Source organism: Bombyx mori, chromosome 24 (assembly GCF_030269925.1).
Source record: "Bombyx mori chromosome 24, ASM3026992v2".
Lineage (NCBI taxonomy): Eukaryota > Metazoa > Arthropoda > Insecta > Lepidoptera > Bombycidae > Bombyx > Bombyx mori.
Window position 1 is genome coordinate 2,370,517 of NC_085130.1, and position 27,917 is coordinate 2,398,433.

Sequence of the window (27,917 nt, forward strand, 5' to 3'; positions counted from 1 at the left end):
AGAGCCAACGGCGGTTCGGGCTTGCGTAGTTGCGTCCGACGAGCGCGCCACCTGTCGCGCGAACTCGCCGCTATTCATTGAAACCCGCCCGGACGAATTGTATTTGACGCAAGCGCACTGTGGCCCGAAATAGGGCCGAAATAAGAACGGTTCTAAAGTGAATCTGATGTATTTATGTCATAAAAATGGTGAAATCTGTGAAGTGGCGACTACAAATTAGGATATTCGACGTGTCGAATCATGACCGAGGCATCTGAAAAGTAAGTAAACCCCGGAATGACTGATTTTTCGTATTCCGTACTTCGCCCTGTCTCAGCTCTCTCAGCTAGGTAGGGCCTTACCCCGGCCATTTTTCATAGCTAGGGATTTTATTAATGTGTTTTGATCTTCTTTTGAAACCGAACTTACCTTTTCTGAGTCTAAATGACAGGCCTAACTGCGTTTACGTGGTGAACAGCGCTTCAATGTGCATACATGTTAGTGACGACCGCCGCCCTTAGGTCAACCCTGTGTCCCTGTGTATAGGTATAATCAATGAGTAGACGTTCATTCACAATAAAGTTGGCGACTGCTTACAGGGTCATTTGAAGCTATTCCGATTCAAGCTAGCTGTTTCAATGAAATTTGATTGCAGTAGCTTCCATGCGTAAGGATTCGCGCAAACTTTGACCAAATAACAATATCCATTGGCCTCGCAGAAATTGTCGTAGATCTTGTTGAGATTCACAATGGATAATTTGCATAATGTTTAATTGATCGTTCATTGTTTTTAGTTTACATTATTAACATTAGCCTTATAGAACGAAAGATTAACATGTTGAAGATATTGAAATAGGAGTGTACCATATTTCAGTATTCTACGCCTGTTCCAATGTAGTGGTTCATGATAATATTATTATGTGCCTTTCAAACCATTATTTTATTTTTCCTGTGAATGAAAAATAAAACACATATTGTTTTTAAAACTTAAAGAATACAAAACTATAGTAAAAATCATACCTAAGAGATAGATAGATAGATAGTAAAAATTATGGCTTCTAATTATTGCTATTTTTGGTCTCCATTCAAAGTTTTGAGTAAATAAATAATTGAGTAGCTAAATTTGAGTTTTTTGGCTCTTATTGACTTGTACATGTAGAGCATATGGAATGCCAACATATTTGGGTAACATCATCTACCTATTTCTACTACAAAGCACACCTGCATAACTAATTAAAGGGTATTACTTTTGTTGTTGTAACTGTGATTGAGTCTTAAATCTGATGACGAACAGCAGAAACATCTTAAGATATCTTTGAACACCTACTTCATCTACTGATACTAAATATAAGAACTCATCATGGTACATTTCATTATAATTTCTTATTTAAAAAACCTGATACATAATTCTAGTGCATACAGTAATGCAATTGAAACAAATTGGTATCTTCTATTTTCAAGATAATCCATTCATTCCTATGTACCATAATCCGAATGAAACGATGAACGGATATTCTTATAGCCGACTTAGAGAACAATGGTGGCATTGTTTAACACAGCCTTCAACCTGAGATGTCAATGGATGTATACCCACCATGGTTCCTGTGGATTTTGTAACCATTCATTTTGAGTTTTTATCATAATTAAAAACAAACATATTCCAATTATTTTCTAAAATAATTTATCATCTACAACAGAGATTCCCAAACGATTTCAGACCAAAGATTCCTTTTCCAAAATTGAATCATAGCTCAGATCCTCACACCCAAATTACTTTAAAAATCTTATCCTTAGTTTTTCCCCTTCTTCTTCTTCCTAGTATTTTCTCAGTCTTGTGCCAGGGTCTGCTTGCCAACTGATCCAAAATACTAAACAATTTAAAAAGTCTGCAGAAGGTTAAGTCATGGTGTGCGTGAATGGTTGATATTGAACACAACACAAGAATACACATCTTGGCAATACTTAGCCGATACAATAATATAAAGTTACACCTCCTAACAATGTTGCCAAATGTTGGAAGAGTCAACTAAATATTTGCAAGCCCTCAAATATAAAGAAACACTACACTTTCTATATGTAGGTTTTTGAAAAATTGAAGTTTTTAAGTTTTTAGTCTATTGAACATTATGTACATCAGTTCACACCAAAATTTTTGCATTTAATAGACATCCAAGTAAACTAAATCACACCTGATGTTAAGTGTTTGACTTACTGATAATTTACTGATTCTTGATTCTGATGATTACTTCTGACAAGGCATGTTATGGATAATAACATGTACTTTTAGGTTATTTAGGAATATTATGTTCTTTTTTTTATAATAAATCTTTAATTAGAAGATCTAATCATTATAACAAAAAATTTACTGATACCTGTTATATGGTACCAACATCTCACTGCTGTTTGACGACACAGTGTAGTTACCGAAGCCTATAGAGGACACAACGTGTATTCTACCACCTTGGGACTTGAGGCTGTAGTCATAAATTACTTTTCAGCAGAATAGGCGGAAGACGAGAAAGCTCTTTATTAAAAAAAAAAAAACTGCAGTGCCTATTTTATGCTTACTCAATCGTTGGTGTTTACGAAACTGTAATGTATTATTACTGGTGGTAAGACCTCTTGTGATTACTGGTGGTAGGACCTCTTGTGATTACTTGTGGTTGGACCTATTTTGTTTACTGGTGGTAGGGCGTCTTCTGCGTCCGCACAGGTAGGTACCACCACCCTGCCTATTTCTGCCGTGAAGCAGTAAGGCGTTTCGGTTTGACGGGTGGGGCAGCCGTTGTAACTATACTTGAGACCTTAGAACTTATATCTCAAGGTGGGTGGCGCATTTACGTCGTAGATGTCTATGGGCTCCGGTAACCACTTAACACCAGGTATGCTGTGAGCTTGTCCACCCATCTAAGCAATAAAAAAAACAAAAACGCATTACTGCTACGCGGGAAAAATTGACTACCAACCTGACGTGACCTGATGATGCCCATCTGTTCTGGTAGATCACAGGGCTCAGATGTAACCAACATTTAAGCATATTAAGATTTTTTTTAAGTTTTTTTTTTTTAATGCACAATTGTATTTTGGTGAATAGGTGTAGGTGTATGTATGTGAGTGCCTATTTCAAATAAATTTGCATTTATTTGCCTATGTTATTTAAAACCCGTTATATTGTGACACTCATAGATAATACACAAAGTTATAGATTAGCAACTCAAGTACTCAACAAAAATGTTTACGGGCGTCGGCGACTAGATGGCTTCGCTTCGATTAGTTTCTCATTGCTCCTGTAGATGGCAGTAACATATTAACTATTCTATATTTAATTTTTAATAAAGGATTTTGTAAATTTTTAGAAACCATAAATTGATAAAATGTAATCAGTTGTCTATAACAAATAAATAGACAGTATGATTTTTATTTTTTTTATTTTCTGTGTTTAGTTATAAAGTAATTAAATGCCTTAACTTTAAGAACATATAAGTTTAGGGGCATCCGTTACAAGATGTCGATAGTTTCCATACAAAAAAAAATATTTGTCTTAGAGTATCGCAGTTTCAGGGCCGTGATCGAGATATACAGAACATATAAGCAGAAAAAGATATACATAATATTTATACGTGAAGCAAAAACTTGTACCCCTTTTTACGCCCTGCTTATTTCTGCCGTGAAGCAGTAATGCGTTTCGGTTTGAAGGGTGGGGTAGCCGTTGTAACTATACTGAGACTTTAGAACTTGTATCTCAAGGTGGGTGGCGCGTCTACGTTGTAGATGTCTATGGGCTCCAGTAACCACTTAACATCAGGTGGGCTGTGAGCTCGTCCACCCATCTAAGCAATAAAAAAAAAAAAAAAAAAAAAAAAAAATTGCGCAAACGGAGGAGTATGAAATTTCCCACACTTATAGAGAATATAGAGAAGGAGTGCAGAATGCTAATATTTTTTTTTTTAAATTATGCATAAAAAATACAATAAATCAATAAAAAAAACATTACACACGCTACCATGTATTTGACATACACAGATATATAAATACCCTTTATTTACTGTCAAACTTTTGTCATTGCATTAAAATCTGTGGTCAAAATGAGAATAGATTAATATTGTTTATCTTTATTAAAATTTGTCTATAGTATAGTCTTGGCGAAATCTGTGATTATAGAAGTATGATAACTAGTCTTTGACAATAGAACCTTAATAATGTTCAAAGTTATGTATAATTTCAATTAATTATAGTCGAATTTCGACTACAGAGGGACCACTAGTATACATAATAACGTCTTGAACATTAGTAATAATAATAATAATAATAAATTATATAATAATAATAAATTAATTATTATGTAACTAATAAGATTTTAAATAAATATAAATAAATAATAATAATAAAAATCATTTATTGCCTTTCACATCACAGAAAATAAAATGAAATACAAATAAAAGAAAAGAAAAAAAAGAGAAAAAGGCAAAAGGAGGTGGCTCAGCTATTGCTGTTCGAGGTTGATAAATCGAACAGCGCTGATTTTCAGTCACCCCCGTTTCCCCTTGGTTCTTTGCGGGAATGAAGGCTAATTACGTGTGTACATACTTAGAATATGGTATAAATTAGTAAAACTAGTAAATTATAAAAATTTTAAAAAATAGTCGCCGACTTTTGCAACTTATGGCATAAGATTGCCAATATTATATACTTATTATATTATTTTGTACTGTCCCAAGGGCCATCCTTTCCCACCCCTATCTGTAGATCGCAAATCAGCATGACATGTGACAGCTACGCGTTATGTTTCGGAGGCATCGGTCTTTGTCAAGAGTCTATCAGAACCAGTGATCCCCCGGTAGTCGAAATTCGCCTATAATTAATTAAAATTATAAGTTTGTACACTATTAAGATTCTATGGTCAAAGACTATTTATACTTGTTTAATCACAGATTTCGCCAAGACTAATATACACTTGACAAATATTAATAAAGACAAACATTATTAACCTGTTCTCAATTAGACCACAGACTTTAAGCAATAACAAAAGTTTGAAAGTAAACAAAGAGAATAAATTATTTAAGTGTGTGTGTCAAATACGTGGTAGTGTGTGTAATGCTTTTATTATTGTTTAATGTATTATTAACGCATAAAAAAAAACAATAGCATTCTGCACTCCTTCTCTATATTCTCTATAAGTGTGGGAAATTTCATACTCCTCCGTCCGCGCAATTTTCGTAAAAAGGGGTACAAAGTTTTTGCTTCACTTATTAATATATAGATGGGCATATCAACATTGATCCGATGCGCTTGTCACTAGAAGGAAATGACCTAATAGCGTATGGGTAATTGTTCAAGTAAGCCAATTAGTCTTCGTTGTATTTCGTTAGTCCGCAATGTACTACAAAGCCACGGGCTCTCATCGCACGTTGCCTTTTTTTTTGTCCTACCTATGCTGATAGCCTTGAGAGGCTATTTCAGCTTCGACCTAACGTTTGTAGGTGAGCTCGCGGGGCTCAACCGGAGAGTTGCTAACACTGACCCTAGCAAGAGCAGTGCTTCGCAGAATCTACCACCGGATCGGAAACGCTACCCACTGAGAAGATCCGGCGAGAAACTCAGTGGGCTGTGTCTATGGGTTAGTTCGCTCGTCGAGCCCTTCGTCGCAAGCGACGGGTTCGACGAGGACGGTGACCGGTGCTTGTGGTGCCTAAAAGCACCGTTAATGGATCAGGAGGATCCGTAATGACGTGCTTTGAGCGACGTCGACGGTTTACCATTCGGTCTACTGGGTCGGGTATGTAGTTTCCAGCGGCTACGGTGAGAGGGTTCTCATGTCGCGCACGTTGCCAGGGAACAATAGTTGACACGTAGTAGTTAGTGCAATCCAAAGTGGTATACTAATTCTCAAGTGTAATCTTTCTCAGTATATTCATTTCGTATTCTATCGATTCTCGTTACTCCACACATCCATCGCAACATTCGCATCTGTGCTGCATGCAATCGACTTTCATCTAAAAGTGCAATATGTTAAGCCGAATTTACATTACGAAATTAGTGGCGTGAAATTAATTTCGTGACATTAGTGTTACTAACAGTTTCACGTGTAATTTAATACTTACGTAATGCATGCATTAGTTTCATGCATGGAAATTAGTTTCGTGCCCTGCGCGATTTTTTGGTGAAATTAATGTCATGCAACTAATTTCATAGTGTAAACGCGACGTGAAACTAATGTCGCGAAAGGGCCTGCGCTGTGCGGACGTGTGTATTGTTAGTTCGGACGCGCTTCAAACGTTGAAAATGGCAAACCAACGATGGAGTACAGATAAAAATATAGATCTTATTAATGAATATCAGCGACAACGGTGTCTCTGGGACCCGAAACACCTACAGTAAAAAAGCAAAATTATATTCACTCATTCGATAATAGTTTTTATAACTCTCAGGATCTTCATCTGCTAATTCAGAGACTAACTTCATTGCACCTAAATGCCTTCTTGTTGACCATCCTCGAATCTACCAACCTTTTTTTTCTTGATAGTCTTTTTTTAAGTTTATAGGTATATAAACATTTCTTTAGCTACATTGAATATAGCATATAGCATAGAATTTAGCTTTGATGGTGATGGCGCCATGGTTACTGCGATACTGTGGATTTCGCGACACAAATTTTTTGACGAAATTACTTTCGCATATATCGAAACTACTTTCGTGAAACTGAGCTCAACATGCATGACTAATTTCGTAATGTAAACTCGGCATTATTGTTAAAATGTGGAGTTTCTTAAAATCCCACTATACACCTCAAGAGTGGTGCTATAGCTATATTTTTCTATCAACATTTCTAAGTTAAACTTGAGTTTAGTTGGTGTTTCTTAACTACCAACACAAATTGTCTAATAAGTACCTACTACTTTATTTCTCGGATCGAAATTCGACTTTAACCACTGATGCCTTAAAATTAATTCTGATTGCCTCTTTATGTTTTATTATTTAAATTTAAGAAAAAAGAAAAACAACTTTCCAATAAAACAATAATTAGCTAAAGCCAAATATCTAAATAACTGGCGGTAGGACCTCTTGTGAGCCCGCACGGGTAGGTACCATCACTCTGCCTATTTCTGCCGTGAAGCAGTAATGCGTTTCGGTTTGAAGGGTGGGGCAGCTGTTGTAACTGTACTTGAGACCTTTGTCTATGGGCTCCAGTAACCACTTAATACAATGTGGGCGGTGAGCTCGTCCATCTATCTAACAAATCAGAGAACGATGTTTAAACGTTTTCTCCTTGTCAATATTTGTACATATAATATGGAGTTGTGATGACCTTCGAAGGGTGGCCGGCATGATGATAAGAGCCGAAGATTGGGCTCAGGTGGTGTGGTTTAGACGAGGCCAATGACCCGCAGTGAAAGACTGATGTGATGGCGATGATGATGTTGATGACTATTTTAAATTTCGTGTCCCAGTGACTTGGTCCGCGTGCGAGCACAAGTAATGTGCCGCGACGAAGGCACAGGGGGCTGGATGGCGCTGGGTGGCGGTGGGCTGGCGGACGTGATGGTGGGAAAACGACCTGCGCATCAGCCGAGAGCTACAGGTACCTGGTTAATCTATACTAATACTAGCTGACCCGGCAGACTTCGTAGTGCTTCAATCGATAAATAAAATACCTAAACTTTTGTATAAAATAAACTTAAAACAAACAAAAGGAATCTGTCCGACGGGGGACACATCAAAGGAAAAACAAAATTGCTATTTTTATTCAATTCCGAGCATTTTCATATTTATCTACCTTTTAAACCTTCCTGAACTTCCACGAATAATTCGAGACCAAGATTAGCCAAATCGGTCCAGCCGTTCTCGAGTTTTAGCGAGACTAATGAACAGCAATTCATTATAATATAACTAATATATAAATCTACAGTGGTTTTTTCGGATGTTTCGTTATAACTACTGAACCATACATCCGATTGACTTGACTCTGGTATACGTGTAGAAATTACATGTGCTTAATGGATAGGCTAATATTTATATGAGTCTTGGACTCCCTAATAATAATGACAATAAATATGTAATAATGTTAATTTGAAATGTCCAGCGAAGCGGGCGAGTACGGCTAGTCTCAAATATAGGTGGAGATATTCGCCTATTAATTTTTATAAGCTCCGGTAAAAACTTACTACTAGGTGAACTATAGCATCTGGTCACCTATACTTTCTTCTTCACTGTTCCCTCCCTGCTGAGGATCGCGACCACATCGGACTTTCCTCCATAGTGTTCTATCATGGGTGGCATGAACCATACGGTACAGACTACATTCAACCGCTCTCTTATCCAGATCTTCTTTTTTTGTTTATATGAGTGTTGGACTCCCTAATAATAATGACAATAAATAATAATGTTATGTTAATGTTTAAATGCCCAGCGAAGCGGGCAAGTACGGCTAGTTTGCTTATAGTCTTTTTTTTTTTCATTCATCTCCACGATTCTGCGTTCGGATATCTGACGTAGAGCAGTCGTATGCATCCCTGTTTGCATGTTGGACAGCCGTTATTCAATTGAGATGTAGACCTCATGTCTCAAGCGAACAGCGGCGTTCAGAATCTGCTGGTGGTAGGACCTCTTGTGAGTCCGCACGTGTAGGTACCACCACCCCGCCTATTTCTGCCGTGAAGCAGTAATGCGTTTCGCTTTGAAGGGCGGGGCCGCCGTTGTAACTCTGAGACCTTACAACTCATATCTCAACGTGAGTGGCGGCATTTACTTTGTAGATGTCTATGGGCTCCAGTAACCACCAGGTGGGCTGTGAACTCGTCCGTAAGCTCCGTCCGTGAGCTCACCTACTAGTTAGGGTTACGCTGAAATAGCCTCTCAAGGCTCTCAGCTTAGGTAGGAAAAAAAATGAAGCTAATGAGTTTGTTTGTTTGGTTGAACGCGCTAATCTCAGGAACTACTGATCCGATTTGAAAAATTATATCTTTATTAGATTGCCAATTTATCGAGGAAGGCTTCTATTATTCAAAAACGTTTTCACCTTCTACGTAATTGTAATTTCGGGTAAAATTTATTACATAATAACAGAACAACACAAATCGTCTTCCAAGAACTTTGATTACGCACAAACATATTATTATTTAACATACATCAAAACGTAATTCCGATAAAACGACTATAATAATAATACATTTCGTAGTATCGAAATACAAACGTAGAAAAAAAAAAATTATACTTAGACACCTACTCAAACATCGCCTACTCCTCGGCAGGCAGAGGAAAGCGAAACCTACGATACTACCTGTCAATCAAATGACGCACTTATACGTTACGACAAAAGGCTGAAAATAATTTTCTCCGCAGGAACGGGCGACGGTAATGGAGAGGCAACGTCATCCTCGACGAGCGCTCCCACGCACGAGTATTATATACACGGAAAGCGTATCAGCGATAATATGGTACGTATTGACAGTTATCTCGTCCCGTTCTCGCATTAGTGTCCGGGGCGGCGTGCGAGCGAGACGCCGCCATCGTCTCACCGTTGGTTTTCGAATTTGTACCGAAATCGCTCATTATGGATTTCGCGCATGATGACAAAGCGTGTGGGCCGAAAGGAAAGGTCTGTTTTATTCCGACTCGAGCTAATTATGATTGTATCAAGGCTTTCGCGAGATTGGACTGCGACTAAGGAATAGTTTGATTGTTGATCAAATGAAAAACCCCACGAGAAATTACGCCTAATTAGCGGTCATGTTGTGCCCGATGTGCGACGACTGGCATTAAAAGACACTTGGGTCACTATTTACGCACATGCTTCCGAGAGATCTCGTTACGTTTGACAACATATGGTATAATAGCCGGCAAACTTCTTGAGCATTTGTTGACGTAGTGGGGGTAAGTTCGCGCATGGTACACTCACGTGCAAAAACGTTATTTACTCTGCGTCATAATGCAATTAAATTATTAAAATCAACATATGTATTTATTTATATATTTATTAGAACATCAACAAAAAATATAGGTTAATAATTGTAATAATTTAATCTTGGGGTAAAATAGATATTCCTTCTATTAAGTCAAAACTAGAGCTGTTGCCAGGTCTTGGTTCAGTTGAAGCGAAGCTGGTATTTGTATATTTTTTTCGTTATCATAATCTTGACCATCATCATCATCACTGTTTTCATCACCCGAGTCAACTCGGTCGGTTCGGTGTTCTTTTTTGTCTATAATTAATATATTTTTTAAAAATATTCGATTCGTAGTAATCGAATATAACTTTTTTCAATTACCAGCTTCCGATTATTTTCTGTTTTTTTTTCTCCATCTGAAGCCTAGCTCTTTCATAATTCGTCATAAACTTCATTCCGAGCCATTCAAATTTATATATTCTTTAAATTTTTCGAAGCCTTTCTACGGTACGGAGTTTCGCTGCTTGTTATGTAGTTATTATGATTACATCTTTTTATTACAGATTGAACGGAAATATCCATTCCGGTAACTTTCTTCTTCCCTGATCTTTTCTTACCCGGAGTCCGAAACACTTTAGCTTCGTTATTAATGCACCTAACAGTACTCACTGATGTTTTTGTTGCTTCCGAAGTCTGTTTTACTTTTTCCATATCATTCTTCCCCTGTTTTATAATGAAGCAATATACGTCTTAGACACTTTTTCTACCCTTTCTTTTGAATACTACACCAGTTTGTCGCGGCATAGTGTATTTTTTATAAAAAATCAAGAAACACTCAACAAATAGCAATGGCAACAAAGTCAACAAGCAATTATAACAAATAACTTAACGATTAATAACGATAGACTTTTCACTGTACGCAAGTGTACTTTTGGGAGCAAGCGGAACGAGGGCGCGGTGCGGGGCGCAAGGTTCGACTGATCTACCAATAACGCGCTCGATACGATTTCCCCTGCCGTCGCGCCTCACCCTCACCACCAAAGTGATCTAAAATTCGGTTCTGCGCAGTCAAGGTCATTTGCTCACGAAGTTTGCCGGTTACTATACCGATGGTGGAGCGTCTACCGCCGCCCTGTCTAGTTCTGCCGCGCAGTAGTAGAATTAGCAGTGGGACATTCGTCCAAAACAAACTTGGTGTGTTAAAATAGGGAACATTGACTTTCTACCTATAGACTCCGATAAATATCTAAGTTTTTGGGCCCTCCAACCACCGGTCACCGTTCTCGTCGAATACGACGAAGAGTTCAACGTGCGAATTAACCCATAGACACAGCCCACTGAGTTACTAGCCGGATCTTCTCAATGGGTCCCGATTCCGATCCGGTGGTAGATTCAAAAAAGCACTGCTTTTGCTAGGGCTGTTGTTAACAGTTTATCTCAGGCTTACCCCCGTAAACTCGCCTAAAAAACCATACGTAGCTATAATAGTCCCTGAAGGCTATCAACGATGAGATAGGAAATCGGAATAGATTAGGAAAAAGGTTATAATATAATATCGCACCTTTAGAATTATAGAGACCTATTTCGAAATTTCTGGATTTCGACTTTAATTCAAAAATTTACCTAGAACCACCTTTTTCAGCGACTTAATAATCAAATGACCAAAAGTAGCTTATAAAGGGACAAACTTATCTATCGGTCTCTTTCACTCCGTCCCCCACCTCTACGTCTTTTCGGTTTGAAAACATTATTCGATGTTTTCCAAAAAAACACATATTTTGAGTTGGGTCTCTATAATTCTAAAGGTGCGATATATGCGTCGCAATGTGCCACAGAGCAGGACTTTTCCTGTTCTTTCTTTTGTGCTTTTCTTTTAATTAGTCCGGTTTTTTTTTTGTTCCATGTTTTGAATTCTATTATTATAATAAACATTTAGACTGTTATTGAGATTTTTAAATACCTAAAATATCATATAAGTTTCTCTGCTCTACCCGTCTATCCGTGGGTGCTTAAAACGCCTTCTTTTAATTTTTTTGTTTTTTATTTATTTTTTATTGCTCTGATGGGTGGACGAGCTCACAGCCCACCGGGTGTTAAGTGGTTACTGGAGCCCATAGACATGTACGACGTAAGTGCGTCACCCACCTCGAGATATGAGTTCTAAGGTCTCATGTACCTATAGTTACAACGGCTGCCCCACCCTTCAAACCGAAACGCATTACTGCTTCACGGCAGAAATAGGCAGGGTGGTGGTACCTACCCGTGCGGACTCACAAGAGGTCCTACCACCAGTAATTACGCAAATTATAATTTTGCGGGTTTCATTTTTATTACACGATGTTATTCCTTCACCGTGGAAATCAAGCGTGAACATTTGTTGAGTACGTATTTCATTAGAAAAATTGGTACCCGCCTGAGATTCGAACACCGGTGCATCGCTCAACACGAATGCACCGGACGTCTTATCCGTTAGCCACGACGACTTCATTTTAACGTTTAACTTAAGCGGACGAACTTACGGCCTACTTGGTGTTGATCGGGTACTGTAGTCCATAGACATCAACAACGTAAACGCCGCCGCCCATATTTAAAGACACGATTTCTAAGTCTCGACCTATCAAACTTAAACGCATTACTGCTTGGCGGCCGATATAGACAGAACGGTGATACCTATCGGTGCGGCCTCAAATAGCGCCTTTCACCACGACTTTCCCCTATTTCTTAGTAGAATTAAATATTCCTCTCCATCATCCACAGGTCGTTCTAGAGTGCACAATCAAGAAGGACTTCCAGTACAACAAGGTGATGCCGACGTTCCACCACTGGTTCACTGATGAGAAGCGCTTCGGCTTGACGTTTCAGACAGCGGCTGACGCCAGGGCGTTCGACAAGGGCGTCAGGACCGCGGTCGAGGAACTGTTAGACGGTAATTTGCTTAATCACAAACATAAACTAGGGATCGCGTTAAATTGGCTTTTTGAAATGTTGGAAGGTTTTACTGGTGATACGAATCAGCGACGACCGGGAAATGTCATAATAGGGTTGTCACAACAAATTTTTCATATTATTTTTTTAATGCATTTATGGGTGGACGAGCTCACAGGATACTACCTGATGTTAAGTGGATACTGGAGCCCATATACATCTACAACGTAAATGCGCCACCCACTTTGAGATATAAGTTCTTAGGTCTCAGTATAATTACAACGGCTACCCTACCCTTCAAACCGAAACGCATTACTGCTTCGCGGCAGAAATAGGCGGGGTGGTGATACCTACCCGTGCGGACTCACAAGAGGTCCTACCACCAGTGCCTAACTAACTGGTATTCTGGGCCTGAGCTCAGAATAAACTGGATTATCCTATTTAGACATATATTTTTCACTTGGACCATTGAACTTCTTCACAGCACATAGCTTCCTTCTCACGTCGTGCACACCGGAACTGCAGCAAAGTCTGCTTTTTAAAAATTCCAATTTGAACTCAATTACCTATCACGTAGGGTTTATTTAATCTAACATGCCTACATCGCCTTCTCGCATTAAAACTGTATAATCTCAAAACTTACTAATTTTACAGGAAGTGTTTTAAAGGTTTACCTTGTAATATTTTTAATATTAATCATATTTGCAACATTTTTTTTTTTTTTTACTAGTTACGTTATCTGTCTTTTAAAGTAAGATAAAATTATGTATTAATTTTGTTAATAGTAGTCAAAACATAGGTAAACTAAATAAATAAAAAAAACTAAAGCACGCTCTTTTGACAGTATTTATGAGAAAAATACTGGCGATACCAAATGTTTACGCATATTAACTCAATTTCGAATATTTTTGGAAATTGTACACTTTTAATGCGAAAAGACGATATATTTTTCACTTGGACCATTGAACCTCTTCACAGCACATAGCTTCCTTCTCACATCGTGCATACCGACGCCTGCGTTTTAAATTTTTTAATTTGAACTCAATTATCTATCACGGAGGGTTTATTTAATCTAACATGCTTATCTATGTAGTGTTTATATGAGATTCCGTACCAGTGGTGGATTCAGCGAAGCACTGCTCTTGCTAGGGCCAGGGTTAGCAAACTCTCAGGTAGAGTCCCAAGAGGTCGTCTACGAACCATAACACAGCTGAAATAGCCCTTAGTCTAACAGCAAATAAGCAGGGGAAAAATAGATTTATATTAACGTCTCGATCAGTTTCATAAACTCCCTTTGCATGTTTTTTTTTCTCTCTCCTTGTCACTGTCATCTGTCATTATTACCTTTTTCGAATTCCTCCAAATAGGTTAAAGTCTTTCTACCTGGATGTTTGGTAGTGGCCTTTTTAGTCGTCACAAACTTTTAAATATTAAATTCTGGCAACACTGTGTCTAAATTTATTACTGTGAATTCCTGAAAATTGGATTTTATTGTCAGTTTTGGTCGCAAAGGTATTCAGTAACTGCAAATTAGGATATATTATTAACAAGACCACTATTACGGTCTAATTTCGGGTATTTTTATTATAAGTTTTCGTGGTCACCGTCAACTAAAGAAACCTCGGAAATGATATTGAGGGGTGAAAGCTTATTTGGTTTAAGCGACATTTTTGCAGCTTTACGAACCCGTCGCTTGCGACGAAGGGCTCGATGAGTAAAGTAACCCACAGACACAGCCCACTGAGTTTCTCGCCGGATCTTCTCAGTGGGTCGCGTTTCCGATCCGGTGATTAGATTCTGCGATTCACGGCTCTCGCTAGGGTTCGTGTTAGCAACGTCGTCAGGTTTGAGCCCCGTGAGCTCACTTACACACGTTAGGGTGAAGCTGAAAGAGCCTCTCAAGGCTATCAGCATAGGTAGGGAAAAAAAAAGACAAAAAAACCGCGGCCACAAGAGTTTGTAAAATAAAATCGCTGAACTAATTTATCTAATGTGTTTTCTTCTGCTTCTCTATCGTATACTGGATTCCTGCACGGGCACGGTGAGTTTTCAACCACCTTAAGTTTTTAGCAATAAAGTTGAGAGTAGATTGGTTTACGCGATATAGATCGTAGGACGTTTTTCGACTAAGTATATAAGTTTCAACCGCTCGTAATGAGGACTCCATAGAGCGGTTGGTAGTGCAAGGGAAAGTCGAGGGCAAAAGATCTCGCGGACGACCTCCAACACGGTGGACCGACCTCATAAAAGCTGTGACGCACTCCAACGTAAATGATTGCTCTCACTCTGCGAAACATCGTGCCGTGTAGCGTCGCATCCCGAGAGCATCAGTATCGCAGGATCCGACTGATGCATAACCATGACCACTCTCTCAAGAGTGTACGACTAGGAAGAATATAAGTTTCCGCGGCTATACGTGGCGGTTAAAAACTGACTCGGGAATGTCTGTAGGGCAATGTTGCACTATCGCCCCCAAACTTGGATTTTCTCGTGTGACATTGGAAATGTACTCATGCGATACCGAAATTTTGAATTAACTAACGCCTTTGTTGTAGATAAATGGTGATATTAACGTATATAACACAATATCATCCTGCCTATTTCTGCCGTGACTGCCGCGTTTCGGTTTGAAGGGTAGGGCAATCGTTCTATTGCAAAAACTGAGACCTTAGAACTCATGTCTCGAGGTGGGTGGCGGCATTTATGTTGTATATGTCTATGGGTTCTGGTAACCATATAACGCCAGTTGGGCCGTGAGCTGGTCCACCAATCTAAGCGACAAATAAAAGTGCAGGGGCGTTCTTAATCTTAAAAGCGATCACCTCCAGACAACCGGTTAGAGAAAGAACGCATTTATGAAACTTTAGACGCAAAATATGCGAATAAATACAGTCAAACCTGGGTAAGTGAGAACTGGATAAGTGAGAAAACTCTATAAGTGAGAGTAATAGCCAGGAACCGTCATTTTAAGCTCCCAAAACCTCTATTAGCGAGAAACAGAAACCTCTGTAAGAGAGAGTCGTTTTTCCCTCATGGAACTCCGTAAGTGAGACTGCAACTTATCTTTACCTCTATAAGCGACAGTCGAGTTTTATTTATTTATATTATTTAGGAGGAACAAATGAAAAAACAGATTACCGATGTAACATCTGCTATTTTATGACTAATTCTTAACTTTTGTGGAACTTCCTTCCATTGTTTTTGTATTGTTTTCTTGTCAATATTGAACCTATTCTATTTCGTGGAACTAAATAAAGTTGTTATTTTATCGCATTCTTGTCGAATGGACACGTGGGCCTGTGTACCGTCCTGTCTGTCGGACTTACTCAGTTTATTGTTAATCAATTGCGAAGAAAAGTTCTGTTCTGCATCATGTCAAAACGGAAAATTAAAGTACTGTCATTAAGTGATAAACTTAAAATAGTAAATGCGTTTGAATCCGGAAAATCCCGAAATGAAATTCAGAGGGAGCATTAGCGAGAAACTCGGGTTAGTGAGAAACCTCTATAAGCGAGAATGAAATTGTGCTCCCTTGAACTCTCGCTTATCCAGGTTTGACTGTATATAAATATAATATTATATAGTTCGAGAATCCAATCATTACCTCGTGAGGCATTAGTGAATGTCATTGACAATGACCAACTAGGTTAAATCTCAAGGTTCCCGGTCGTGACACGAGGATACAAGCATATGGCCCATCTGTTGGTTAGTGATCACAGTAGCTCATGGACATCACCAATAGACGAGCCGCTGGTGGAAGCAGCACGTCATGACCTTAAAGAGTTCACTCTAGCACCGAATGACACATCAGTGTGCTTAATGCGAGCTTTTTAGCGTTCTCGTTAAAAACGTTTGCCTTATTTTTACCGCTAGGGGCGCTGTTCCAACTCCATACAAATACGAGTTAACTTTTACGCTATCGAGAACGTTAAATAACTCGCACTAATTACAATAAACGATGAATTCTGCAATATTACACAGCGGTTCCAAGTGGTCCGCTAAAAAAAAAAAAGACGTATTTGCCTATTTTGTTTTTCGAATTGCATTTTCGTGTTTACGCCAATGTATCATTACAGCCCTGTTTTCTTTACAGGTTTTGGCGGGGCGTGGCCAACGGTGCACACATACAAAAAATACAAAACAGAGCCCAAGGTAGAGGACGAGGAGAACAACATTTTCGAGGTTCGTACGAACTACGTGACGTATGAGGGCTCGGTGTGACGTCACGGCCGCGACCAACCCGTTTGCTGTGCGCTGGGCTCGGTGTGACGTCACTGCCACGACCCACCCGTGTGCTGGGCTCGGTGTGACGTCACGGCCGCGACCAACCCGTTTGCTGTGCGCCGGGCTCGGTGTGACGTCACTGCCACAACCTACCCGTGCGCTGGGCTCGGTGTGACGTCACTGCCACAACCTACCCGTGCGCTGGGCTCGGTGTGACGTCACTGCCACAACCTACCCGTGCGCTGGGCTCGGTGTGACGTCACGGCCGCGACCAACCAGTTTGCTGTGCGCCGGGCTCGGTGTGACGTCACGGCCGCGGCCAACCAGTTTGCTGTGCGCTGGGCTCGGTGTGACGTCACGGCCGCGACCAACCCGTTTGCTGTGTTGCAGTGTCTCAACCTGCCCACGGACTCGTTGTCTAGCAGCGAGAACTCGACGGCGTCCCGCGCGCGCCGCCGCGACGACCTCATCCAGACCCCCATACTGTCCGCCATCACGCTGCCGACGCATGGTGAGCACCACGCTTTTTTTTTATTGCTCTGATGGGTGGACGAGCTCACAGCCCACCTGATGTTAAGTGGTTACTGGAGCCCATAGACATGTACAACGTAAATGCGACACCCACCTTGAGATATGAGTTCTAAGGTCTCATATATAGTTACAACGGCTGCCCCACTCTTCAAACCAAAACGCATTACTGCTTCACGGCAGAAATGGGCAGGGTGGTGGTACCTACCCATGCGGACTCACAACACGTAACTCCTCTATAATCTCTATGAGTGTGGTAAATTTCATACTACTCCGTCCGCGCAATTTTCGTAATAAGGTGGTACAAAGTTTTTGCTTCACATTCATTTAATAGATACCAATTGTGTTTGACACGTGACTTTGATTCGTAGAGGCTTCCTACGAAGTCGCCTACAGGATTCTTTCACAATTCCTCTTACTTTACATCACGACCGTTAGATGGCGTTAGTAGTGGTATATGTTACAATGTCTCTTCATAACTAGGGGTGAAAAACGGTTTATGCGAAATTTGGCTTAAGCGACATTTTTGTAACTTTACAGGAGAGCCATTCAAAGTTTAAAATTTCCTAAAAATATCATAACAAAAAAAAAACTTCAGCTTTTTGAACTGGGTAAACTTAATTGAAGTTAAATTAAAAACATCGAACTGTTGATGCTAATATGAAATAAAACGCACTTTTAATTACAAAGATAGATGTCCTTTAAACCAAGTAGTCTTTCAAACCTCGATATAATTATTCTATACTAAATCGCCACATATTTTTTTTTTTTTACTAATTCATATTATTTCAATACAAACTGAACCAATCGCAATAAAGGATAAACTAAATTCATGTTTTGTTATACAAATCTTCTCATAGTACGTTAATCTATTTTTGTTAAATATTGACTTTTTGGCGGGAGCGCGAGGATTGAAGTTTTGTGATTTGTTTTATTTTGTCTATTTAGTGTTTCTTCGGGTTTAAATGTGTAATAACGGTTGTTTATTAACTGTTTAGTATCTGTGAAAATGCACAAATGTGGGAAAATTAAACAAAGCTGCTGAACGTAACTTCTCGGGATCCTCCAAAGAGTCCACTAAAATAAATCTCAGTAAATGACCACCATTTTACTGAGATTATATTTCATCCCATAACATTTCATCTCATTTCATTTAATTTTATCCCAGTTGATCAATGTCTCAAATTAATCTTCATTTCATTTCACTCCATGTTATAATTTTTCATAAAAGTAAGAATAAAAATTAAAATAAGGCATGACTTAAAGGTCTTAGTTACCAGGTCATAAAATCCCTTAAAAAATTGTTAAAAATATTTATAATAAATGATTTTAAATTTATGTCACAGAGTTGAATCTATTAATTTAAAAAAAACAACGACAACAATCTAAAGTCCAATCACAGTACATGACTTCACATGTGGCTAATGGATGTGTATTAGGATAACACTAAATACTAAACTAATTATTGTGTATTAATTTTGACCCCCCAATGACGTCACTAGGACCAAAGCTTATACCCCCTCTATTAAAATCAATCTATAATTTTAGATTCCATGAAACAATATGAAGTGCAGTATGAGGATAAGCTGGGCCTGGACGAAGACCCGGAGCGCTGCCACTACGTCCACCTGTCCACTGTGAGTATCAAATTAATGAGCATTAATGACTCATAAATCATCAGTCCTTACTATTACGCGCAAAGGAGTCTTTAGTGTCTGAAAAAAATTGTGGGCTTTTTGATTTGTTTTAAATTAAATTGTCATTGAATACTGTACAATTTTAACATGACTTAGTTAGGACTGATCATATGCAGAGATGCGAATGTTGCGATGCATTTGTGGAGTAACGAGAATGGATAGAATACGGAATGAATATGTTAGAAGAAGTCTGAAAGTGGCACCTGTCACAGAGATATTGAGAAGTGCGCGTTTGGGATGGTATGGACATATGATGAGACAAAATGAAAATGAGGTTGGTAAGAGAATGTTAACTATGAATGTAGAAGGATATAGAGGAAGAGGTAGACCTAAGAAGAAATGGATGGATGGACGGGTACCACCACCCCGCCTATTTCTGGCGTGAAGCAGTAATGCGTTTCGGTTTGAAGGGTGGGGCGTCAATCAATCAAAGGGTGGGGCAAGTCGTTGTAACTATAGTGAGACCTTAGAACTCATATCTCAAGGTGGGTGGCGGCATTTACCTTGTAGATGTCCATGGGCTCCGGTAACCACCTAACACCAGGTGGGCTGAGCTCGTCGACTTATCTATGCAATAAATAAAACAGACGAGCCGTTGAGCTCACAGTTCATTTTAAGACGTGAAGGTTTATCCTCGATAACATTGTACCACAGCTTGGTCCTTCGAACCGAATCGCATGATCGTGACGTATATATAAATATTCATTGATGTTTGCACGTGCCAGGTCCACGAGTACACGTACCCTCAAGTCGGTCCGGGCGGCATCATCAGCTCAGAGAAGTCATCACCCAACACGAAACCGCCGCTGCTAAAGAGGGATTCAGGTTCGAAACCCTTCAATCAATGTATCGAGACGTGATATGCTATTTGCTTTAAGCGACATTTATCTTTGTAATTACATAAATGTGCTTTTTATTTGGTATCACCATCAACAGTTCGATGTTTTTAATTGAACTTCAATTATGTTCATTCAAATAACTGAAGAAGATTTTTTGTTATGATATTTTTCTAATTTTTAACTTTAAATGCAATAATAGCATTTCACCTGTCGATGTATGTTTACTTTAAAAAGAACGCTTTAAAAGTTCTCAGAAATTCTTTCCAAAGATTGAGTTAATCGAGTGTGTTGATATTGTCAATATGGACGTCGATGAAGTCGTTTTGAAGAAGCATCTAAGTTGATTTTTTTTTCTCTACCTATGCTGATAGCCTTAGGAGGCTATTTCAGCTTCACCCTAACATGTAGGTGAGCTCACGGGGCTCAAACCGGAGTGTTGCTAACACTGACCCTAGCAAGAGCAGTGCTTCGCGGAATCTACCACCAGATCGGAAACGCGACCCACTGAGAAGATCCGACGAGAAACTCAATGAGCTGTGTCTGTGGGTTAATTCGCTCGTCGAGCCCTTCGTCGCAAGCGACGGGTTCGACGAGAACGATGACCGGTGGTTGTGGTGCCTAAAAGCAGCGTTAATGGATCAGGAGAAGTTGATACTATTGTAATTGTGTTTAGGTTCCATCAAGAAATGTTCGTACAGTGGTCCGCCTCCGCTGCCTGACAAGAAACCAGCTGAAACGTTCCAAGCGAGGCTCAAGTGCAAGTCAGTAAATTATTCACATCATAATACCCTCAAAATTCCAAAAAAATTTATTAAATTTTTCATACTTTCTACATTAATTTAATTTATACAAATCTTCATACGTTTGTCTGGTGCAATACATACTTTTGCTCATATTTAACGGTAGGCAGCGACTTAGCTCTCTGCCCCTGGTATTGCTGAAGACCATGGGCGACGGTAACCACTCACCATGAAGTGAGCTGTATGCTCATCTGCCTACAAACGCAATAAAAAAAATTATATCTATTTTGAAGGAAAATTCAAATTTGGCAATAAATAAAAAAAAACTTATAATTTATAGTGTGACACTTTAGATGCATACAAATTTTGTATTTAATTATTTGTTTACTTACTTCTTCACGAACATGAAACTTGCCAATTTGGGTAGTTCTGATGACAATACAATAACTACATCCATCCATTGTTTCAGTACATATGTAGAGATAATTCTCACTACGTAAGAAATGGCTTTGTAATCAACATTTCCTATAATCATTGTAACATTTCCGTCAAACATGAATCGAAAAGTGTTCTCGTTGTCTGCACCTCAGATATTGCTAATGTCCATCAGAAACTCTATTATCTCTATCTACATAAAAGTTAAAAAAAAATCAGGCTGGTGATCTGATGAGAAACAGATTTTTTTTATTGCTTAGAATTGAGGACGAGCTCACAGCCCACGTGGTGTTAAGTGGTCACTGGAGCCCATAGACATCTACAACGTATATGCGCCACCCACCTTGAGATATAAGTTCTAAGGTCTCAGTATAGTTACAACGGCTGCCCCACCCTTTAAACCGAAACGCAATACTGCTTCACGGCAGAAATAGGCAGGGCGGTGGTACCTAGCCGTGCGGATTCGCAAGGCGTTCCACTACCAATTTGATTTTCGATGACCTTTTGGTCAATGTAAACAGATAAGCGTACGTCTCGCCTGATGGTGAGTGATTATCATCGCTCATGGACGTTAGAAATGCCACTGCCAAGCCGATGTCTACCGATTTTTGTAAAACATATTTTAAGTTAAATGCCTTTTTTAAGCTATTTTTTAGGTTATTAAAAAAATTTGGGTGTATCTACCCGCGCGGACTCACAAGAGGTCCTACCACCAGTAAAATTGACCAAATTGAAATGTTCAATCGAATTTTTGGTTTCCAGGCACTGTCACGAGTGGTACCTGGAGAGTGCTAACCGAGCCGGTTCATGTGAATATGCTCCGGACTGCTGTAGGACTTTTGTCGATAAGGTCTCCTGCATCGCTTGTGCACAGGTAATGGTTGCATTTCTTATTGACTTCATCATTAAACTCATCGACCCATATATTCAATTCACACTCGGTGTGGTTACCGGAAACTACAGCTATTAATGATGAATGACACTGTCTATTTTGCTTTGAACTTTAGAAGAGCTATCGACATAACGTGGCCTTATTGGAAATATTTCAATAAATAATACTTTAATTAAACTATTATAAAATCATTCAAGAATTTTTTTTTCATGTAACAATTTCTCATGTAGGAAATTATAAATTGTGTATTAATTAGGGTGTAGTTGTAAGCCGTTTAATTCCCTACAAAAATATGTATTTCTTTTTACTACACGATTAATTCGTTAGATACAATAAAATTTCAAAGAAAAACAAACCTGTGTTATTGAAATGGGAAATCAAAAATCACAATGTACCTCTAAACATTAATATTCAGACCTCATACTTTACCAGGATTTTTTTTTTCGTCATCTTGATTGATATTTTTGTAGTACCTAAAAAATTTTTATTTAAAAGTTTTTTTTGGCCCACCCAAGTATTATTCATGGTAGATATTGATTGAGCTCTGCACTCGCTATCGCGTCTTGTCTATTGTCTGTCTTTGCCAAAAATGCGACTCTAGTTGAAGATTATGTGATTGTTATGCAGATTACAAATCCCATGAAATATTGTATTGAGGTAATTAAAGAGAATTTTAATTTATTTATAGTGCTTCGTGTATCACTGCATCTCAGAGCCGGAGGGGGAAAACGCGTCTCGACCCTGCGCCTGCGCACAACCGCACAGAGAATGCGTTCTGAGGTAATACACTATGACCAAGCACATGGCCAGTGTAACATTGTGCATCAATCTATATATTAATACGTGAAGCAAAAACTTTGTACCCCTGTTTACGAAAATTGGGCGTACGGAGGGCTATGAAATTTCCCATACTTGTAAAGAATATAGGGAAGGAGTGCAGAATGTTTTTTTTTTTTTAATTATGCTTAAAATATACAATAAACCGAGCTCACAGGCCAACTGGTGTTAAGTGGTTACTGGAGCCCATAGACATCTACAACGTAAATGCGCCACCCACCCTGAGATATCAGTTCTATGGTCTCAGTATAGTTACAACGGCTGCCCCGTCCTTCAAACCGCTTTACGGCAGAAATAGGCAGGGTGGTGGTACATACCCGCGCGGACTCACAAGAGGTCCTACCACCAATAATTACGCAAATTATAATTTTGCGGGTTTGATTTTTATTACACGGTGTTATTCCTTCACCGTGGAAGTCAATCGTGAGCATTTGTTGAGTACGTATTTCATTAGAAAAATTGGTATCCGCCTGCGGGATTCGAACACCGGTGCATCGCTCAACACGAATGCACTGGACGTCTTATCCTTTAGGCCGCGACGACTTGTCACTGGCTTACAAAAAGAGTCTGTATTACATAACTCTGTTTGTGAAAATAGGTGGCTCGGCATCACACTCCTGAGCGTATTGATCCCGTGCCTGTGGTGCTACGTGCCGCTCAAGTGCTTCCACCGAGCCGCGCGCGCCGCACACGTGGCGGGCGGACAGCACGCGCCCGCACACACGCACGCGCACGCAAACATCCGCGCGCGGGACGCGTACAAGGCGACGCCGCTCATCAAACGCGGCCCCCGTGACGTCATCGACGCGCCGCCAACCCTCGCGTGTGACGTCACAGAACCCGCCCGCAACCCGCCCGACCCAATCGACTGTCAACGCCAGCGGGCGCAGCTGTTGAGGGAGAATTGAAGTCTGCAGGACTACACCTTGGAGCGAGAGAGCGTCGACCTCAACGACATATGAGAAGAAATTGTCCCCCTGGAGCTTTTGTGGAAGAGAAGTAGGCTCATCGATTTGTGAAAGTGTTTCGTGCGATACTAAGTGCTTGTGACGTCGTCGACTTGTTTTCGTTATAACCTGTCTGTTTATAGTGAAATAGTGTTTTGGTGTCATGCCCGATACTGACAGTATCGGCAAGTCATAATGAAAATGAAACACCCATTAAATGCCCAAGAAAGGACAGTTAATTGATTGCGGCATTTGTGTGCCCGTGTACTTGATAAGGGCTGCAATGATAAAGTATTTGATCGGACGCTACTGGCGACATCGTTGCTTTTATGCATCAGACAACGGGCAAGGTTAATTTGTTTTTGACGCCACGTTTCCATATAATATACACCGTAAAGTTTATGTGGCAAAAATAAAGGTGATCGAGCTATGTGTAAACAAAAAAATAAAAACAGGTTGTACTAATTACATGTTTCCTTCTGATTAAGTAAAGAAGACGTCGTTGCGCACGGAATGGTATTTAATAGATCTGTGTCAAACTAATGAATTTTAAATGAGATTTTTACTATTAATTATGTAATGTTCATCAGGATGCGTGAGATGACAGCAAGATGGTGTCGTGATTCGATCTCAGTGCTAAAAAATAATACTGCCATAATACTTAAAATATATATTTAAAGTAACGAAAAGAGATAAACGCACTGATGAAATAAAATGTAAATCAATTTTCATAGTTGGGTACATCACACAATACGCACATCCGCATTTTCCTAGCTATTACCTGTCATTCGTGTTAGTTTAGCTAAATTAATATCAGAATTTAAATGTTAAGGAAAACAATGTGACCGATTAATGTTACCAGAAACGTCGGTCGAGCAATTGTATGCGAGTGTTTTTAAAGATTACAATGTTCGTTTTTATGTAATTGACAAATGTTATTTGAAAAAAAAGAAGACATTGAATTAAATGTAAATATGAAGCAAAGTATAGCTGCACGGTCAGCATTTTTTTGTAATTTTTTTTTAAATTCATATAATTGCATCTAATGATGCGTACAAGTGTTTAAATATTAACGTTAGTTGAAAACTAATTTATATAAATGTTAAATTATTACTAGTACGTAGCGACGAAATTTTAAAATAATAATTATTAAAATACTAAAAAACTTTCCGTATCACACGTAACACGGTAAAAACATTTGACCAAACGATAATAATAAAATTAAATCTGATTAAAAAAAACGTAATAGGTGTCTGTATTCAATAGAAGAGAAATGGTGTGAATAAGTGTGATGAAATTAAAGTTTAATATAATAATAAAAAAATTACATCAATGTTTCAAGACTGTGTGACCAGTGGTGAATGGACAATTTTTTGGTGATGACAACACTGGCATAGTGATCGGACACTTGAGTGCTTAATATAAATTAAATATTTAAAGAAGAAAATACTTTTAACCAATTATTGAATTGGGTTATTTATTATATTCTTGTCAAAGACTTTCGTAATTATCCGTGGTTAGACATAAGACTTTTTCAGCCTGCAATTTCTCGGCTAACTTGAATAAGTTCAAGTGAAATCTTAAGCTGAGTAAATGCATGGGAACCTTGTAAAATTAATATAAATGTCTTTAACATTAAGTGTATTCAAATAACTGTGTTTTTTATTTTAATAAACTTAATAATTAAACTTCAAAGTTTATGAAGTTATCAACGTACATCACGATTTGTGCATAAATAAAATTAGTAATAAATTTACTAAGATTTTGTATTATAATGAGGCTTCTTGATAACTAATCATTGCGTACTACATCCCACCGGCATTATTATTAACAATTTGACAGTCCCCTCTTATAAATTATGTTGAGATAAGACTTGAATAAACAAATCACTGTATGAAAAATCCATAAAATATGTTGTCTCTCTCGCTGTAATGTACACAGAACGAGACAGCAACGATTGCTTATCAACATAAATAGAATTTATCTACCATTTTTTAATTACGATCAGATTTTAAGTGCCATTAATTTATCAATATTTATAACTGATAATTTTCATAATTTTTAAGTCTTCCATTACAAATACACAATCAATACCCACCTCAAGTCTTAGGCTTAAAGATCTGATTTATTTTATTTATTTATATTTTTATTGCAACATTAAGATCTGATTTTATCTGTGGTTTTGTCTTTTGACATGTGTCAATGTAATTTTTTTTTTGTTTGTAACATCTGCATTTATCTAGATTACCTTATTTATTTACTAATTAGAAATGGTGTTACTTGTTTGTTAATGATTGCATTCCAATGAGATTTTTATTGTGCTATTTAAAAAAAATCATTTTAAAACGCAATTCCGAGTTTTAAAATTGTAAAGTAAAATTTGACATATCTCTGAATTGTTTTTGCTTCATGGCGAGACGAGGGTCGTCGCAGATTATATTTTTACGAAATTAAAGCTAGTATTTCGTGACTTCTGACAATTAACCCACTTGCTGTATGTATGTATTGAAAAAAAAAAGCTGTCATAGCTTGACAAGTCTTAACGTCATAACGAACTAGAGTTCCATGACTCAAAGTTACAACAATCTTAATTTGTATTTAACTTTATAGTTCTGATACGGGTAATAATGTTACCTATTTTTTGATTGGTCGTTGTGTAATTTTTAATAATAATAATAATGTTTAAAGAAAAAAATAACTTATTGTAATGTCACTTGTGAATACATAATCGATTTGTAGTTGTGCGTTTCCATTATTCGTTATAATGAGATCAACAGCAATTGAGGTTTAGTAAAAATTAGTGAATATAGTATTTTAAAAAAAAAAGTGTTAAAAATACACTTGTACATGTTTAGTAGCGTGGTAAGATCATTGTAAAATTTGTTTCAAATTTAGGTGTCTTTGTACAGCGCTGTTATGAAATTAATGCTATAGGCAAATTGGATAATCACCGAAAGGATTGAAGTTTGTCTAACAGTTTTGCCATTGCCGATTTAAAACTAGGTTGATGTCGGCTTCACGACAAATCAATAGTCCCATTAATGGAGGTGATATTGAATAAAATCAAAGTGAAACAGCGCGGTGCAAAGACGCATTAGAAGTCTAGTCGTAAATTCAGTATTGTAATTTAAAAAAATATATAATGAAAAGACCAAATTTCGTTAAATCTTTCTCGTTCGACGAAATCGGCTCACGTAACATCTCAAGGTACCACGCTCAATTCAAAGTTCATATTGAAAAATCAGTATTAGGTAAAAAGGAATAAAATACAAAATCCCCTGACTTATTTGAACGGGCTCACTTATAACGTCTAGAGCGATTTTGTATTTTCGTTTTTCGTCGTCACAGTTATCGTGTGGCGGCGAAAAAAAGTGTCATCGAACGCGCGTACGTCAGTCGTCTTTGAAACGTCACTGTCAATTTGACAGACGTCACCCGATTTGGGTTCGAAGTTTAAAAAATTTGCTAGCAGCGTTGCATCTTTTGATCCCAACTTGAACCGTTTTCGTCTGAAACATCTCCGTGTATGTTTTTTATTTTTTTTATTTTTTCTTCTCAATACAATAATACGTATTTATGGTCGATGTTTAAATCTAAGGTGTGAATGGATTACAAACTATAAAAGAAATATGAAGAGACTTATAAATAATCAATCGGTCTGTAGTTGACTTTAATACAAAACTGAGTGTGGTCGAGTTAATAAAATTGATTCAGTATTCAATGGCGATTTTTATTTGGCATTTCTTTTTTTTTTATCTGCGTAAGTTGAATGTACGTTCATCTATACTTCTATACTAATATATAAATCTACAGTGGTTTTTACGGATGTTCCGTTATAACTACTAAACCATGCATCAGATTGACTTGAAACTTGTTATCCATGCAGAAAATACATGTACTTAATGGATAGGCTAATATTTATATGAGTGTTGGACTCCCTAATAATAATGTTAATTTTAAATGCCCAGCGAAGCGGGCGAGTGCGGCTAG

The 27,917-nt window shown here is 38.3% G+C and overlaps 1 protein-coding gene across 3 annotated transcripts; it reads left to right on the plus strand.

Annotated features, from left to right (window-relative positions):
- LOC101739722 (sprouty-related, EVH1 domain-containing protein 1) lies at positions 1 to 27,648 on the plus strand. Of its 3 annotated transcripts, XM_062675616.1 has the most exons (13): positions 1 to 260; positions 7,428 to 7,558; positions 9,319 to 9,413; positions 12,621 to 12,788; positions 14,811 to 14,829; positions 16,882 to 16,970; positions 17,403 to 17,523; positions 19,089 to 19,177; positions 19,963 to 20,062; positions 20,750 to 20,837; positions 22,014 to 22,125; positions 22,832 to 22,923; positions 23,579 to 27,648. In XM_062675616.1, the coding sequence occupies exons 1-13, from the start codon at positions 241 to 243 to the stop codon at positions 23,886 to 23,888; spliced, it is 1,434 nt and encodes a 477-aa protein (XP_062531600.1). In that variant the 5' UTR covers positions 1 to 240; the 3' UTR covers positions 23,889 to 27,648. The 3 variants fall into 3 exon arrangements, with proteins under 3 accessions (XP_062531600.1, XP_004923743.1, XP_012543798.1); XM_004923686.5 differs by lacking the exon at positions 14,811 to 14,829 and having other exon boundaries at positions 12,621 to 12,789; XM_012688344.4 differs by lacking the exon at positions 14,811 to 14,829 and having other exon boundaries at positions 16 to 260; positions 12,621 to 12,789; positions 16,933 to 16,970.
- Positions 27,649 to 27,917: the final 269 nt, after the last annotated feature.

What these genes read in the sequence shown, in the direction of transcription:
- LOC101739722 (XM_062675616.1), top strand. Translation starts at nt 241, where the DNA reads ATGACCGAGGCATCTGAAAA. An exon ending in GCATCAGCCGAGAGCTACAG is followed by an intron (nt 7,559 to 9,318) that starts GTACCTGGTTAA and finishes TTTTCTCCGCAG; the next exon opens with GAACGGGCGACGGTAATGGA. An exon ending in CATCACGCTGCCGACGCATG is followed by an intron (nt 17,524 to 19,088) that starts GTGAGCACCACG and finishes CTATAATTTTAG; the next exon opens with ATTCCATGAAACAATATGAA.